A 17,026-nucleotide genomic window follows, 5' to 3' on the forward strand; every position below is an offset into this window, starting at 1 on the left:
CTTCCAACAGTCAGAATCATTTGCTGTGATTAAGATGTCAGGTTGTCAGCTCCAGATGAATTTGCTTTCCGAAGGATGTTTTACATTATCTTCTCTGTTCATTAGGCTAGACTTGAACACATTATATATTTTTTCTCATCTAAATGTCTAATGATATTAGTATTATTACTTCATAAATTATTTATGTATTTGTGTTCCATATGTTTCTATAATTGTACATCATGAATATTCTTAGGCATGCATGGAATATTTGCTGTTCATTGAAAAGAAGCATTTAAGCTCATACTGAATTATCCTTCTGCCAGATGGCACCCCTGGTGTTCAAACATTTGTGACCTTCTTTGCTCTCTTATTTCACTTACAGACATTACCTTTGATTTTTCTTACCTTTTTAGTAGAGGCTCTAGGTACTTAACTACCCATAAGTATGTGTTAGTCCTTTGCCTCCAAACTCTCCAACAAAAAATCCTCTAATTTCTCTGACTAAAAAAAGTGCAACACTTTCATATAGATCCTTCTATGCACAAGGTTTTTTTCCTGTCATTCACCTCCTCAAATGGCAACAGAGACTCTCATTCCATATGGAATAAATGCAAACACCTTAGGTTGACACCCGTCGATTTTTCCTCTTTTGTTCCCGTGAGCTCACTGCCCTCACTACTCATTTTTGTAATCCATATTGTCCCAAAGTAACCTATTCATTTTTCTCATCACATGTTCTGGAGAAGAGATGGAGACCAGGAGATATGCAGGCCAGGTATGGGTATTGATAAATTGACAAATGTCCTATTAGTGATCCAAGATGAAGAATGAGGTTCTTAGTGATTTCTATTAACAGGGACTCTTAGAGCCAGCAAGGTAAATAAAGTTGATTAATGGAATTATAGCCTTTGTGTAACTGTGAATGCAGGTATCTCTAGGTTGTGTTGTAAGCTGTTAGGTGAAGGAATAATTCCATAACTTCTCTGAGTTCCCATCAAACCAATACCAATTCCTTGAGAGCCTGAAAATGTAGGAGCTGTGTCTGAAGGGCAATATGCCAAAATGGTAGTAATATCCTTTTGTCTAGAGGAAAGAGTTATCATTCCAAATAAAGGAGTTCTCCGTCTGTACAGGTAATAGGAGTATGAAGGACTTTCCACTGTAACCGTCAGAATCAGGGGAATCCTATCATGGTTGGGGGAGAGCAGTAAAGCTGCTAACATCATACTGAAAGGTGATGCTTACGGCAAAAAAGATATGGTATTAAAAGCGTAATTTACAGAGGATGTTGGAAACCAGAGTATTGTCTGGTGCTCATGATAGGACTGTTGGGTCAGTGAAGTTGTATTTATACTAATTATGCCCACCTTGAACTTACTGTTATTACCGTGAATGATGACTTTTACTCTGAAGTACCTAAAAACGCCTTTCCACATCAGATACAGGTCCTAGCACCTTGGCTAAAGATACAAAATATATATACAAGTGGTATAAATCCCCCCTAAACGTTGCTTATAGGAAGGGCTCTGCCTTTTGCAACCTTTTATCTCCCATTTTTACCATATATACTGCCTGTACTTGCCTGCACGGGGAGATACTCAATAACTATTCATTGAATATGTATAATATATATTCTCCTTGTCCCCAGGGGACAGATTCTAGAATCCTTCTGGGATAGTTACTTATCAGATATTTATTGAGTACAAACTGTATACAGGTGCTATTCTAGGTTTTATGAATATAGCAGTGAACAGATTGAGCTTTCATTTCTAATAGATAATGCCACAGGTTTTTCCACTCAAAAGCTCTTTTCCAACATTCTTTTTCTTTTCCTGACTAAATTGGAAAATGTGCAAGTCACACAGGTTTCCTCAGTGTGTGTTTGCCCAACACACAATTGGAAGCACTTATGCGAAGCACTGAGTGCAGCAAATCTGAGTTTGATTCCTGCTGCTACATTTATTAACTACATGAACTGTAGAAAGTTTTAAATTCCTGCTTTTTTGGTTGCTTGTTTTTTGTTTATTTTAATGTGAATACTGTCATGAGGCCATACTTTGCTAAGGCTAAGAGCAGGTACTGAGATTAGACTGCCTGGTTTTGAATCCTGCCACTTATTAGCTGTGTAACCTTGGGCAAGTATCATAACCATTTTGCGCTTCAGTTTTCTCATCTGTAAAATAGGGATAACAGCAGAACATTCCTCATAGAATTATTCTGAGGATTAAATGAGTTCCTATATAGGAGTACTAAGAATGGTACCTGACATATAGTGAGTGTTATATGGGCTAACGCTCACTACTGCTACTATTACTAATACCTTTCATGCAGTACTGGTGGAGAAATAATATGATGATATATGTCAAAATCCCCAGCCTAGTACCAGATACATAGCTACCTAATAAATGGGAATCATTACTGAATTGATTAGTTGTTTTTCATCGTTTTGTGAACCTCAGAAGCATCACTCTAATGATGAATAGTAGGAAGTGATGGAAAATTTTGAACGAAAGGAAGAGAAATTTTGAATGGAAGAGAGGCAGCATAGCTACCTGGAGAAAAGTAATAACTGTCTGCATATGTTTCACTGTTGGTCCACTGATACACTGTGATCTCCAACAGATGGAAGTAATAGAGTTGATTTATTATTATTTCTTTTAGTATACATACCCACTATAATTGTATTTCTACAATTCAAATTCAATCATGGTCACTCCTTATCTAATGTACTTAGATGGCAAATTAACTGAGGATCAAGTTCAAACTACCTCCTCGTCCCCACAACCCTCCATCTCCTCGGTGGAGAGATGATCTTTCACAATCTGACCCTTCTCACCTTTCTGGTCTCACTTCCTATTGATCCTTCACTAATCTACATTCCTTTCCGACACACCAAGCCACTTTCATCTGTCAGTTGCATCAGTGCCTAGGCTCCCTGTGGGTCTGTGCTTTGAATGCAATGTCTTCCTCGTAATCTACTCATCCAGTTTAAATACCATCCCTGCTGTGAAGTTTTCCTTGACTCCAACAGTTAACTGCTTCTGCTGTAATCCCATAGGTTTTAAACACAAGCCCCCAAGAGCATTGTTTACCTTGCTTTGAAATTGTATGTATCTCTTTTTCATGACATGGAGTGAGATCCATGAGGGTAGAAACCATTCTTATCCATCCTTGGATCTTGACACGTAGTGGCTTCAAGATGGAATATTTAATGCAATAATTAAATGGGCAACATAGTGAAGGGAACAAGGTAAGCTTTCTTATCATCACTTCACAGGTAAGAACACTGAGAATTTGAAGGTCAGTCTGTAACATCTACTGAGAACCAAATGAATAGGCTGCCTCCCAGTGACACTGAACCTCATCTGGGAAGGCTGGCCCTTTAAGATACCTTTTCATGGGCTTCCCTGGTGGTGCAGTGGTTGAGAGTCCGCGTGCGGATGCAGGGGACATGGGTTCGTGCCCTGGTCCAGGAAGATCCCACATGCCGCGGAGCGGCTAGGCCCAAAAGATACCTTTTCACAAATTCACTCCGACTAGCTGTGGTCTGTGAGTGCAGCCTGGCTCATTTGATTTGAGTCAGTTTCTGCCTAATGCAGTGGCTTTCAATCCTGGGTGCACCTTATGATTGTATGGGAAGCACTATAGCTTGCTTTTAATCCTCTCTCAAAATAGTTCCTAGTAGGGTGCCTGGCCACTCAATGATACACGTAAGTATGGGAAAAGAAAAAATAACTTCTGAAACTGCCTTTCTTTCTTAGACTTCTAGTTCATTGGTTCTTTTCGGTTCATTATCATTGATAATTTGGTTCGTACACTAAGTTCTTTAAAGTTTCATCACTAGCTTAAGTAGTTTCAACCTGGTTTTTGCTCCCTTAGCCATTCCCCAAAGGCCTGTTTGCCCTTTCCTCAACTAAGCTAAGAAGTTGTAAAGTATATATTTGGAATTATAGTCAATCGAGGTTGAATTACTTAGCTGTATAACTGGCTTTTCATTTGCAGCTACTCATTCTGGACAATTTATGCTCTTAAAGTATCCACTTCTTTTAAAAGTGTTGTTTTTCAGTAAAAATTTCCAAATATTCCTTAAATGAGTTCTATCATTAGCCAGGAACATGAAGAAAAGGAATTGCTGGGACACTGTTATTTCAAACCCAGAGGAAGTCCCCAAGTTTTTTCAGTGGTCTCGGCACAAGTAGGTCATATAACTATTACCTGACTACTTCCTTTGAGACCCCAAGTTGGCTGTTGTTGACAATTATAATATGGGTTGAATTATGTCCCTGCTAAAATTCTTATGTTGAAATTCTCAGAAATTGGTTTTGTATTCGGAGATAGGGTCTTTAAAGAGTTAATTAAGTTAAAATGAGATCCTTGGGGTGGGTTCTAATCCAATATGACTGGTGTCCTTATAAGAAGAAGAAATTTGGACACAGGCAGGTACAGAGGGAAGACCCTGTAAAGACACAGGGAGAAGAGGGTCATGAAGAAATCATGGAGAGAGGCCTCAAAAGGCACCAACTCTGCCCACACCCACCTTGATCTTGAATTTGTAGCCTTCAGGATTGCAAGAAAATTTCTGTTGTTTAAGCCACCTAGTCTCTGGTACTATGTCATGGTAGCCCTAGAAGACTAATACATAATAGTACTTATCTGAAGGGATTCTTGTAAGTATTAAGTGAATTAATATATGTAAAACCATTTAGTATAATGTATAGAATAAGATACTGTTATTAATATTGATATTAAAATGATACTTCCTTTGTTTTTGAGTTTTTCTTCCTTAGGATTTCCTTAAACTTTTATTCTCTACTACATTGTGTTTGCTTCTTCAAGGCTTAGGTCAAATGCTACCTCCATGAAAACATCAATCAGATTTACTGTTTCCCTCCTTTGATCATTACATTTGTCATGCTGTATTGCAATTATTTGATTATGTGTCATTCTCCAACAGTATATGGGGAACCTATTGAGAACAACAATGTTGTCTTATTGATCACTGCAAACCAAATGTCCATCACAGTGCCTACTCACTAACGAGAGTGCTAGATTCGGGTAGTTCAAAAATATGTAAAACTTATGAGAATTGTATAGTCTTCTTGGGAGAGAGCCCACATTTTTATCAAATTCTCAAAGAGAATGTGAATTAAATATTAAAGAATCATTTACTCAGCGGTTAGCTGATAGAACTGAGAGAAGGAGAAATCCAAGAGATGCTGACGGTTTTGAGTTGGATACATCTCTAGGTGGTGTTGCTCTCTGACCCACACCAGTTAGCACAGTGCCTGGCATATATTAATAATAAGCATTTTGCCAGGAGCTGGAAATACAAAATCGTATGAAGACTTGTCCTCAAGAGAGTTGCAGTCTGGTCAGTCACACAGCACAGCATAGTGTGAGTGCCATGGGAGAAGCAGTGGCGTGAATGACTTGCATCTTGGTAGAACCGAGAAAGAGGGAGAGAGGAGATAGCGTCTGACTCGGTAAGGGATGGGCGGTGTACCACTCAGAGTTCTCCAGGAAAACGGAACCAACAGGATGTGTGTGTGTGTGTGTGTGATTGTGTTTACAGATTACGGGAGAGAAAGAAAAACAAACAGACAGAGAAAGACACAGAGAGAAACAGAGAAAGAGACAGAGAGAGGTTCAAACATTTGTGGAAACTTGGCAAGTCAAGAATCTACAGGGTAGGTAGACAAGCAGGCTGGAAACCCAGGTAAGAGTTGCAGTTAAACTCCAAAGGCAATCTGCTGGCAAAATTCCTTCTTACTTGGGCAGGTCAATTTTTTCCTATTGAGGCCTTCAATGGATTGAATGAGGCCTACCCACGTTATGGAGAATAATCTACCTTACTCAAGATCTACCAATTTAAATGTTAATGCCATCTAAAAAATACCTTCATGGAAACATCTAGAATAATGCTTGATCAAATGGCTGGGTACAATGACCTAGTCAAGTCGACACATTAAAATTAACCGTCACAGGTGGTATCAGGTAAGGCCCTTCACCTTAAGTGACACTTGAACCTAAGTTTTGAAAAAACAAATAGCAGAAGTATGGGCAAAGTGATAGAAGGGAAAGAACAGGAATGTTCTAGGAAGCATGAAGAAACAGAGGTATGCTTTGGGGGTCTTGCAAGTGGTTCAGAAGGGCTGGAAGGAAGAATATATGTGGCTACATGTGGCTAAACCCATATACTGTTGGAGAATGACACATAAATAATTACAATACAGCATGACAAATGTAATGATCAAAGGAGGGAAACAGTAAATCTGATTGATGTTTTCATGGAGGTAGCATTTGACCTAAGCCTTGAAGAAGCAAACACAATGTAGTAGAGAATAAAAGTTTAAGGAAATCCTAAGGAAGAAAAACTCAAAAACAAAGGAAGTATCATTTTAATATCAATATTAATAACAGTATCTTATTCTATACATTATACTAAATGGTTTTACATATATTAATTCACTTAATACTTACAAGAATCCCTTCAGATAAGTACTATTATGTATTAGTCTTCTAGGGCTACCATGACATAGTACCAGAGACTAGGTGGCTTAAACAACAGAAATTTTCTTGCAATCCTGAAGGCTACAAATTCAAGATCAAGGTGGGTGTGGGCAGAGTTGGTGCCTTTTGAGGCCTCTCTCCGTGATTTCTTCATGACCCTCTTCTCCCTGTGTCTTTACAGGGTCTTCCCTCTGTACCTGCCTGTGTCCAAATTTCTTCTTCTTATAAGGACACCAGTCATATTGGATTAGAACCCACCCCAAGGATCTCATTTTAACTTAATTAACCCTTTAAAGACCCTATCTCCAAATACAAAATCAATTTCTGAGAACTTCAACATATGAACTTTGAGGGGGGACATAATTCAACCCAGATTATAATTGCCATTTTACTGATAAGGAAACTGAAGCACAAAAAGGTTAAGTAGTTTGCCCAAGTTTGCACAGCTACTGAGTATCACAACCCAAATTTGAATCCAAGCAATCTAGCTTCAGAATCTATGAAGCTAACCTCTACAATTTATTCACTCTCTGTTTATATAATTTCTTTAAAAATGAGAAATAAAATTCATTGACATATTTGTTTGTTAAGACAACTCCATCCTGCTTGTGGTACACCAAAATTCCCAAGGAGCAGAAATCTTAAACCTCTGCTCTAAGGGAATTAAAGTGGGCTCCTCATATTAAACTGCAGAAATGATGGTTTCTGATGTGTGCAAGAATAACAGCAACAGCTAACCACTGTTGGGTGCTTACTGTGTGTTGGCACTGTCCTGGGTGTACTGTACACTTAATCTCAGTTATATCTCACGGCACTTTGAAGTTTGTTATTATCCACATTTCGCAGATGAATAAACTGAGGCTCACACGGATTATCCTCTCACCCCTCACAAACCAATACCAGAAATGTATCCAGGTTTCTCAAGATGAAGTTTTATGTTTCTGGCTTCTTTCTGTGCCCTCAAATCCCAGGGCAAAAATTAAGACTCGTTATTAAACCTTTGCTTAGAACAGGTTGAAGGTGGACTTTGCCCTTTTGTCTGCATATCCTGCAGGGCTGTCCTATGTTCACAGCATGTACTGTACCTCTTCCCTCAGCTCCTCTCTCCCACACGCCTGCTGTGAATGTCAGCTGCCTAGATAAGACTCAGCACTTTCAGAGTCACCTCATGGGTGCTCACTGGCCTCCCTCAGGAGGAATTCTAAACTGGTCCTCATGCGTAGGTCAAGGCCTAGACCCAGAATCCCATGTAGAGGCCATTCTCTTTGGTCCCCTTCTCTGTTGCCCCTTGTTACCTACTAAGCTTGGGCTGGTCTATGGGTCCTCATGGCCTCTGGAGGGAAGTAAAAAGGGTTTCAGTTCCACAAAGAAAAATCACAAGTCTTTAGACTAGTGATGTTAATATTTCACAACTCTGCATTTATCTCTTCTCTGCACTTGAGAGATTTTATAATCACATGTTCATTTCTCAGGTAAAGTAAAATGACAAAGGATGCCTAGTTCCCACTTATGTGCATGGCTCTAAAATGCTTGGAGAAGAACATTAATGCTCTGTCCATCTTTTTGCTTTAAGTACTAATTGCTAATGTTTTGCTTATAAGTGGAAGAGTCAGAGTCTTTAACTTGGAATAGAACACCTGGGCTCTGGCCCTAGCTCTGCAAGCTGGGTATAATGGTAAAACTCACAGAAATCTGACATGAAATGCCAGATTTTCTACTGCATTCTAGTTGAGTGAGCATTGGCAAACTTTCAGTTCTTTGACTCAATATTCTCTTCTGTAAAATGGGATCAATAAAATAGTTACCTCCTTGATTTGCTGAGGCTTAAATCAATAAGCAACATATATCACGAGGTTGCGTTACAGAAATTGCTTTATTATGAACACATTCTCCTGGGTTAGATTATTAACTCAAAAGAGCAGCACCAATTATCATGTAAATATTGCAACTATGTGCTATGCACAGAGAAATGGAAGATAAAGAAGATGTGGTTTCTTAGCTAGTTGGTAGCACTGATATTCTCCAATGTACTTGTGAACAATGTCTCTGCCTCAGTTTGGGTTTGTTCCTCCCACAGTGAAAGAAAACAGGATGATGTGAGATAATTTCTGAAGTAAGTGGAGTGTTTAATTGACATTCTAGCATTTGTTTTTCTGTACCTTTCCAGCCCTGTTGACAAACCCTGCCCTCAGATACAAGGCTTAGTCAGAGAGTAACAGAAGTATTCAGGACCCACTCAGGGAGAATAAGGAAGGAGAAAACAGAATCACAGGCAGGGACAACTGCAGTGTCAGAGGAAGAAGCCCAGGTACATCAGCCAGAAGATCTGGGTTCTCATCTACCTTAAGCGCCTTACCAACTTGTTCACTGTTTCCTTTTTTCTGTTATTATTATTATTATTCCACTTTAACCAGAAAATGTGGAGTCTTCTGTGACATCTCACCGCTGAGCTGTACTACTTGGATAGCCACACATCATCTTTTTACCTGGATATAATTTTCCCGCTGATTTCTTCATCCCTTGTTCCCTGCACATCAATTCTGACTGTCCTTCAGTCCCTTCTCCATAGTGCAATGTGTGTACTCTTTAAAAAAGTTATCTGTTCATGTTATCTCTTGCGATCACAGATATAAACAGTGACTTCCTATTGCTCTTAGGAAAAATTAAAAATATTTCTCACATGTTCTCAACTGCCCTTCTTGATTTGGCCCCCATTTCCTCTCTAGCTTCATCTCAAACTGTTCTCTCCATAGATACATCAGTCATTTGTTTACATTTTCTGGCTGGACAGATAGTTTTATTCCAAAGACATAGATCAGTGGAGAAGTGTAGCATGAGGAAGGGATGTTAGTATTGTGATTTTTGAAGATACTGTGTGCTGTGCTTGAAGATTCTTTTGAAGCATTTCAATGGGGATGCCACTCAGGCAGCTGGGTATTTGGACCGAGATTTCAGAGCAAGATTTACTCTGTCACTGTAAGTTGAGAAGCCATCAGCCTGTAGATAATAAGTGAAGCTATGGGAGTAGTGAGACAGATGAGAGAATCTGACCTCCCATCAAAAGCCCTTGCAAATTCTATTATTTTTTCAGAAACACTCTTATACCACTTCTCTAAATACTCCTTCAACACCATCAAAGGCTGCAGAATCAATGAGGCCTCCTCACTAAATTGTATTACCATGTTGCTTCATTCTATAGTATTTGCCAGTCTGTAATTACAGATGCATTTCTGAAATTACTGGTTAGTATCTATCTCCATCAATAGATCAAAGTACCACAAGGACAGAGAAATACATCAATACCTGGCAGAGAACCAGTTTATTATAGGTGCTCATAATATGTGTATTTAACTATTTATGAAATGGTTGAATAAACGAATGAAAAAGAATTCTATAGTATTTGTGCATTTTTTACTGTAGCAGTGAATGTACTAAATCAACTCAGTTCCCTAATATCCAACTACATTAGGCTTCTTTGTTAGTTGTTCTGTTTTTAAAAAGAAACTTTAAGAATAATTTTTATTTACATAAATGTTGCAGAGTTTGCATATACCCCACATCCAGTTTCCCCTATTCTTAACAATTTACTTCAGTATGGAAAGTTTGTCACAATTAATGAAACAATATTGATACATTGTTATTAACCACAATCTATACTTTAAGATTACTTCATTGCTATCTAATATCTTTTTGTGTTTCAAGATCCCATCCAGGATGTCATATTACATTTAGCTATCATGTCTCCTTAGGCTCCTTCTTGGCTGTGGCAATTTTTCAAACTTTCCTTGTTTTTGATGACCTTGACAGTTTTGAGGAGTACTGCTCAGGTATTTAATAGAATGCCCCTCTATTCGAATTTGTCTGAGGTTTTCTCTTGCAGACTGAAATTACATGTTTTGGGGAGGAAGATGAGAGAGGTAAAGCACTATTCTCTTCACATAATATCAAGGGAACATGCTATCAACATGGCTTACCATTGCTGACGTTAACCTTGATCACTTGGCAGTTGTCATATTTCTCAGGTTTCTCAAACTTCTAAATGATTCTACCACCCATCCATATTGTGCTCCTTGGAGGAAAGTTACTATGCACAGCCCACACAAAAGGAGTAGGGAGTTGTGTCTTGCTGTTTTATGTACTCAGTGTGTCTACCTAATTATACTAGAGCTCTGTTGGTATCATGGTAAAATATAGGGGAAGAAAGTGTTCTACAATATTCTGATTAAATTTCAGTCTTTTAGTTGGCCAGTGTCTTGGGGCTGTGACCTTCATAAGTGTTTCTCCAATGGTATAGCTTTTTGGTTTCTTTTCCCCCTCTGTCCTCTACTCCTTTTCCCAGTTGTAGCATTCCCAATCTATTTCCTTGAAGCCCTGACCCATGGCCTATGTTTTATTTCCCCTTAGGTGAGACAGGAAGGCTGAAAGGGACTGGACTGAGAGGAATTCCCTTCCTCCTACCGGGATAAGTCTCTGGTGGTTATTTCCTCTGGATTAAAGGGCTTTGGTGTGGAGAAGACTCTGGGCATATTTCACAGTGGTCACTCTCTCCCTCCCCCTACAGAGCCAGGAGAGGATCTTTCTCAGGTCTTCATTGTGAAAATCTGGCAGAGTTCTTGGAGGTAAAAGCCCCAAATGTGTGGGAATATCCCCCTAAGACTATGGCTCCCAGCAGTTTCTCACATCACAAGTTGTCTGTACTCAACCTCCAGCCATTCATCAAAGTGTTTAAGTTTATGGATCCAGCTGTTTCTCCTCTTGGTTAGCAAATTTCAGTTGAGTTCCTCTGGTTGCATTTATCTCTACAGTTTTGGGGGAAGCAGTTTGCCCAGTTCTCTCATGGGTCCAAGAAAAGTTGTTGATTTTCTACTTGTCCAGCTTTGTCTTGTTGTAAGGATGGGTGTGACCAGACGTCCATGTTACTTTCGTACATAAAACACATCCCTTCTTGTTTCCATCTGTGATCATCTTAACTTTTTTCTAAATCCTCTGTTGTGCATTTCATTGTTGCTCAGACTTCTAGAAAACCATCTAAATACAGTTTAAATGAATCTTTGGTAAGAAGATAACTTTCTTCCCAAAATGTCAGTGTGATTATCCAAGTTAAACATTAGTATTCTGATGTGAGCCATTCTAGACATGGTTCGATGAAATTAACTGAAGATGAGACCCACTGATGAAGAATTTAAGCAAGATTGATACCTTCATTTTAAAAGGTTGGTAAGGTGAGTAAGCACATTAATGGTTTCATCCATTACATCTTTTGGTGCTGAGAATTGATGTCCTTGTCCTACCTAGGTAAAGAATTTTTACTTCTTGGCAGAGATAAGATTATTGATAAATTGAACTATAGGGGTAATTTTTCTCAATTAACAAAAATGGACAGTGTTTGCATCAAGCTCTTATCTAGTAGCTCATTGTATATTGGGCTGTTTCTAAGTCAGTCAAAGTTTAATAGGGATTAATTATCAGAGGGTCTCCTCATTAAAAAATAGGTTTGGGCTTCCCTGGTGGCACAGTGGTTGGGAGTCTGCCTGCCGATGCAGGGGACACGCACAGGTTCGTGCCCCGGTCCGGGAGGATCCCACTTGCCGCGGGGTGGCTGGGCCCATGAGCCATGGCCTCTGAGCCAGCGCATCCGGAGCCTGTGCTCCGTAATGGGAGAGGCCACAACAGTGAGAGGCCCGCGTACCGCAAAAAAAAAAAATGTTTATCACTTGAAAACTGGTGAACATTGTTTAAATATCATTTAAACATTGTTTAGTACAAATAAAATGTCTTATAAAATATTGTCTATAATAAAATTCTCTTTTATTAAAATATGTATTTAATGTTATACTTGTATATTTTAAAAACTGCGACAAAAATATGGAGCAAGTACATATGATTTTTTTCTTTTCTCCTTTTTGCTTGTTTATATTTTCTGAATTGTATATAATGAACAAGTAATGCTTTCATGAAAAGAAGAAAACTGTAGATGTTAAAATAAAAACAATAATTCATAAAATTATAGGACTTGAATAGACTTAAGCCAGTTCCTAATTTCTTCAGTTGAGGAAATGGAGGTACACACACAAAAAAACAATCTTCTTGAATCCTCTGTTTCCCCATTTCTGCTTAAAGAAGAATAACAATTTTTAAAGAACCAGCTCAAATATACATGGCTTTGGCATTTCTATGCATGTCTCATGTCTCTCACCATTTGTAGAATTCTTCCAGTATAACTTGAATCATGAGTAGAAGGAAGAAAAGGAAGAAATGCTGTGGGGCTGAGGATGGCTTCTGTTTACCACCTGTCCAACACTTAACCATATATCTTACTTATGTTATTTTAATTAATCAGTTTTTAATTTTTTTACTTACAATGTTTCCAGTGTAAAACAATTCATTTATACATATATACGTATATACGTACATATATACATATTCTTTTTCAGATTTTTTTCTATTATAGGTTATTACAAGACATTGAATATAGTCCCCTGTGCTATACAGTAGGTCCTTGTTGTTTATCTCTTTTATATATAGTAGTGTATATCTGTTAATCCCAAATTCCAATTTTATCCCTCCCCTCCCTTTCCCTTTGGTAACCACAAGTTTTTTTCTATGTCTCTGAGTCTATTTCTGTTTTATAAATAAGTTCATTTGTGTTGTATTTTAGATTCCACATGTAAGTGATATCATATTTTATTTGTTGTCTGACTTACTTCACTTAATATGGTAATCTCTAGGTCCATCCATGTTGCTGCAAATGGCATTATTTTGTTCTTTTTATGGCTAAATAATATTCCACTGTATATACATACAATATCTTCTTTATTCATCTGTCAAAGGACATTTATGTTGCTTAATTAATCCTTACAATACCTTCAAGACATAAATACTGCTCCCATTTTGCAGATGAATAAAAGGAAAATTAAACAGGTTAAGATCTTTTACAAGTTTCCTTTGTCACAACCCACAGAATTCAGGTTTTTGCACAGGTTCAAGTTTCTCTAAAACTTAACGTATAGTAAGTACTCAGCAAACATATTTAATAATTGAGCTATTTAGGGACCATTTGGTATTCAGGGACCAGATTTGCAGTGTTTATCAGCAGCCTGCTGATCTCTCAGTTTATTCACAATTAAAAACAACTTTGACCACAACTAGTATTTGAAGTCCAGATTCTCTAAGCAAATAGAATTGCTTTTCATCACAGAAAAAGTGATCACCACTGCTGCCATCTGGCTTCCTTGTTCTCTTCTTTATTGTACTTCAAAAGGTTTTCTCAAAAAAATTATTTGTTTGCTTGAAGTACTATCACTTTCTTTTTTAGACCCATTGTCTCGACCATGCACTAACCTTTTATCTCCGAGCTTCAATTCTAGAGCTAAACAACAGTAGCTTATATATCTAGCACTTTCATAAAAATTATCACATTGGATAATTTGGAAACAGATAGGACAGATATTATTTCATTTTAAGGATGAGAAGGCTAAGTCTTCAAGTGGTTCAATGATTTGCTTATGAGCTTATGCAACTGATACAGCTGTTAAACCACAGATCTAGGACTCAAGGGGAGTTCTCTGACTCCAAATATAGTATTCTTCCCTCTATGCTATATGGTCTGATAACACAAAGCCATTCTCTTTATCGTACCTTTAATGATCCACTATAAATTCTGCTGTAGCTTAGTTTTGCTTCCATTCTTACTAGGCTTTTTCGATCCCATAATTTTTTAGCTTTTGTTCCAGTTAGAGTTTTTAATTGCATGCAGCAGAAACTCACTCTGGCTGATTCAACAGGAAACAAATTTGCTGAAAGGGTATCGGATAGGTGAGGAGATCATGGAGAAGCAGGTTGAGAAACAGATGGGAACAAGGGAGGAGGGCAGCAGTCAATCATCTGCCAAAACCATGCTCTAGAACAGGGGTCCCCAACCCCCAGTTGGAACTGGGCCACACAGCAGGAGGTGAGAGGCGGACAAGCAAGCGAAACTTCATCTGGGTCTCCGCATTGCTCCCCATGGCTCACATTACTGCTTGAACCACCCATCCCCCCCGCCCTCTCCCCCCCACCCATCCCATCCATGGAAAAATTGTCTTTCACGAAACCAATCCCCGGTACCAAAAAGTTTGGGGACCGCTGCTCTAGAACACAGGGTACCCCTGGACACCTTTACTAATACCTCTGGCCTCGCTGCCCTTAAAAACAGGATGTTGGTTTTCCATTGTCCTTGCTTCTTTGTGTCAGTGTCTCCTGTTTCAAAGTCTTGGATGGGTATGTCTGATTCACTGAGTATTGATCATGTGGTCATACTCGAGCTTCCAGGGAAGTTTGGAAACCACAAGTTTCCAAGTAAGTATTTTTAGCCTCTATCATGGAAGGTGAGCTCTTTCTCCCACCAAGATTCATTAAGCATACACTGCACCAAACATAACAAGGAGGTTGAAATAATTGAAAGTCCCCTACCATGACCAAAAAATGGCCAAATTCTAATACTGATTCCAATTTAGTTTTGCAAGTTCTTTCTTTAGGTGAACTTTCTTTGAGATAAGAGACATATTTAATTTACAACTATGTCTCAATTGTCACTCAACCAATAATTACACTTGCTCTGCAGCATTCTGAAGGGTCTAAACTTGTCATGTAAGTTTCATTTATCTTCTAAGAAATTTCTCTTTCAAAATTATCCTCTAATATTTCTCTCAAATAAATGAGTTTCATCAGGGCCTGACAGCATGAACTGGTGACTTACAAAATATTTTCAAAGTGTGAAAACTATATTTGGCATCTTTCCACAGCTTTAGGTTTTAAGATATGCCTTGTTATTTTATTTTAAGAATTCCAAATATTTCTTTTACTAACAATATGTTTCTGACATTGAATCATCCTTTCCTCTGCAGTATTTTTGAACAGTGGCTTCGAAGGCACCGTCCTCTTCAAGAAGTTTATCCAGAAGCCTATGCACCCATTGGGCACAACCGGGAATCCTACATGGTTCCTTTTATACCTCTCTACAGAAATGGTGATTTCTTTATTTCATCCAGAGATCTGGGTTATGACTATAGCTACCTACAAGATTCAGGTAAGGCTCAGGTTCTTTCATGTGCATTACTGAGTCTAGTGTGACCAATGTCTTTTGAGAGAGTGCAAAACCTTATGTTTTTACATTATCCCCAAATTATTTAAATTGGGAAAATGCGTTACGATCCTTAACTCATCACTGATTTATTATTCCATGGACCAAGTTGCAAGAATCTTTAAATTTCTGTCCTTCCTGCTTAATATAGAGCATTTTGCATATGGCAACCATGGGAAGAGCACTAAAATTAAAATCAGAAAAAAAAATGGGTGTGAGACGTGACACTATAAACTGACTTTTGTGTGACCTTGGGAAATTTGACTTCAGTTCCTTGAATCTCAGTTTCTTAACCTTAAATATTAGGAATAGAATACCTCAAAGAGATATTTGATAATTAAATGCATTAAGAGCCTAGGGCTGTCAGCACAAGTTAAACATCTAACAGTTTTTGAAATTATCTTTGGGAACTTCCTGCTAGGGTTACCAAGAAAATTTGTGAACATTTTGATGTTAAACACAGGTAATAATAATAATGATAATAGCTATTATAATAAAAATTGCTCTGACTATGATTAAGTCTAGGATTGTAATTAGATCTAGGCTTTAAATAATCTTCCTTAGTAGTAGTATGTCAATATCTTTTTGATAAATACGGAACAGGTAGTAATGTCTCCCCCTACCTGTGAGCTTGCTACATATCATACATGCATTACTAATCAACCATATATTAGGGAAAGTATTATTATCCCTAGAATGAGGTAAGGACACTGATGCTAAGATAATTTAAATGACTTTCCCAATAGCAAATGCCAGTATGTGGAAGAGCCAGATTTCAACACTACAGGGTCCTCTCCACTGCAACACAAAATGGTCAACAGCTAAAAAAACGGTTAAACAACACAGAGTTTGTGGATACGAGGTATTCGACAAGCACTGATGTTTCATTATATTCGTTGATAATTCATGGAAACATAAACAGATTAGTAAAATAAAATGAACAAATGAATGACATTTACCAATTTCCTATGTCTTGTTAAACTTTAGTGACACATAAATGAATGACATACCTCCAGACCTCAAGGAGCGTTAAATTAAATTCAGTATGGAAGTCAGACAGTTGTGCAAAAAAGTGTGAAACATCAGGCTGTGTTAAGTGCAATAAAGGAGTCATAAACTGAATCTTATAAGAGCACAGAGGAGAAAGCAATGACTCCAGAGTAGTTCAACCTAAAAAGACAAGACAAGGCCTTGAAGGATAGACAGGCAGGTAGCAGATAGAAAAGGGTAGGGAATATTCTAAACTAATAGAATAACAAAAATAGAGGTGTAAAGTGTACCCTGTATTTCTGAGATGCTAAATTCTCCTATTTGAGTAGTATGAGCAATGAAAAATTACACTGAGGAGATAAGTTGAGTTATTTCATAATAGCTAATATATTATGGATCTTTTCATGTTCCAGGAACTCTTCT

The 17,026-nt window shown here is 38.0% G+C and overlaps 1 protein-coding gene across 1 annotated transcript in view; it reads left to right on the forward strand.

Annotated features, from left to right (window-relative positions):
- TYR (tyrosinase) overlaps nt 1–17,026 on the forward strand; it is a 111,631-nt gene that overhangs the window by 85,206 nt on the left and 9,399 nt on the right. Inside the window, exon 4 of the mRNA XM_022593743.2 lies at nt 15,378–15,559. Within this exon, the coding sequence (XP_022449451.1) occupies nt 15,378–15,559 (182 nt within the window). The remainder of the gene's footprint in view (nt 1–15,377; nt 15,560–17,026) is intronic.

This window comes from Delphinapterus leucas, chromosome 7 (genome assembly GCF_059928025.1).
Source record: "Delphinapterus leucas isolate spDelLeu-1000000601 "Yukka" chromosome 7, BTC_Dleu_Yukka2, whole genome shotgun sequence".
NCBI classification, from domain to species: domain Eukaryota; kingdom Metazoa; phylum Chordata; class Mammalia; order Artiodactyla; family Monodontidae; genus Delphinapterus; species Delphinapterus leucas.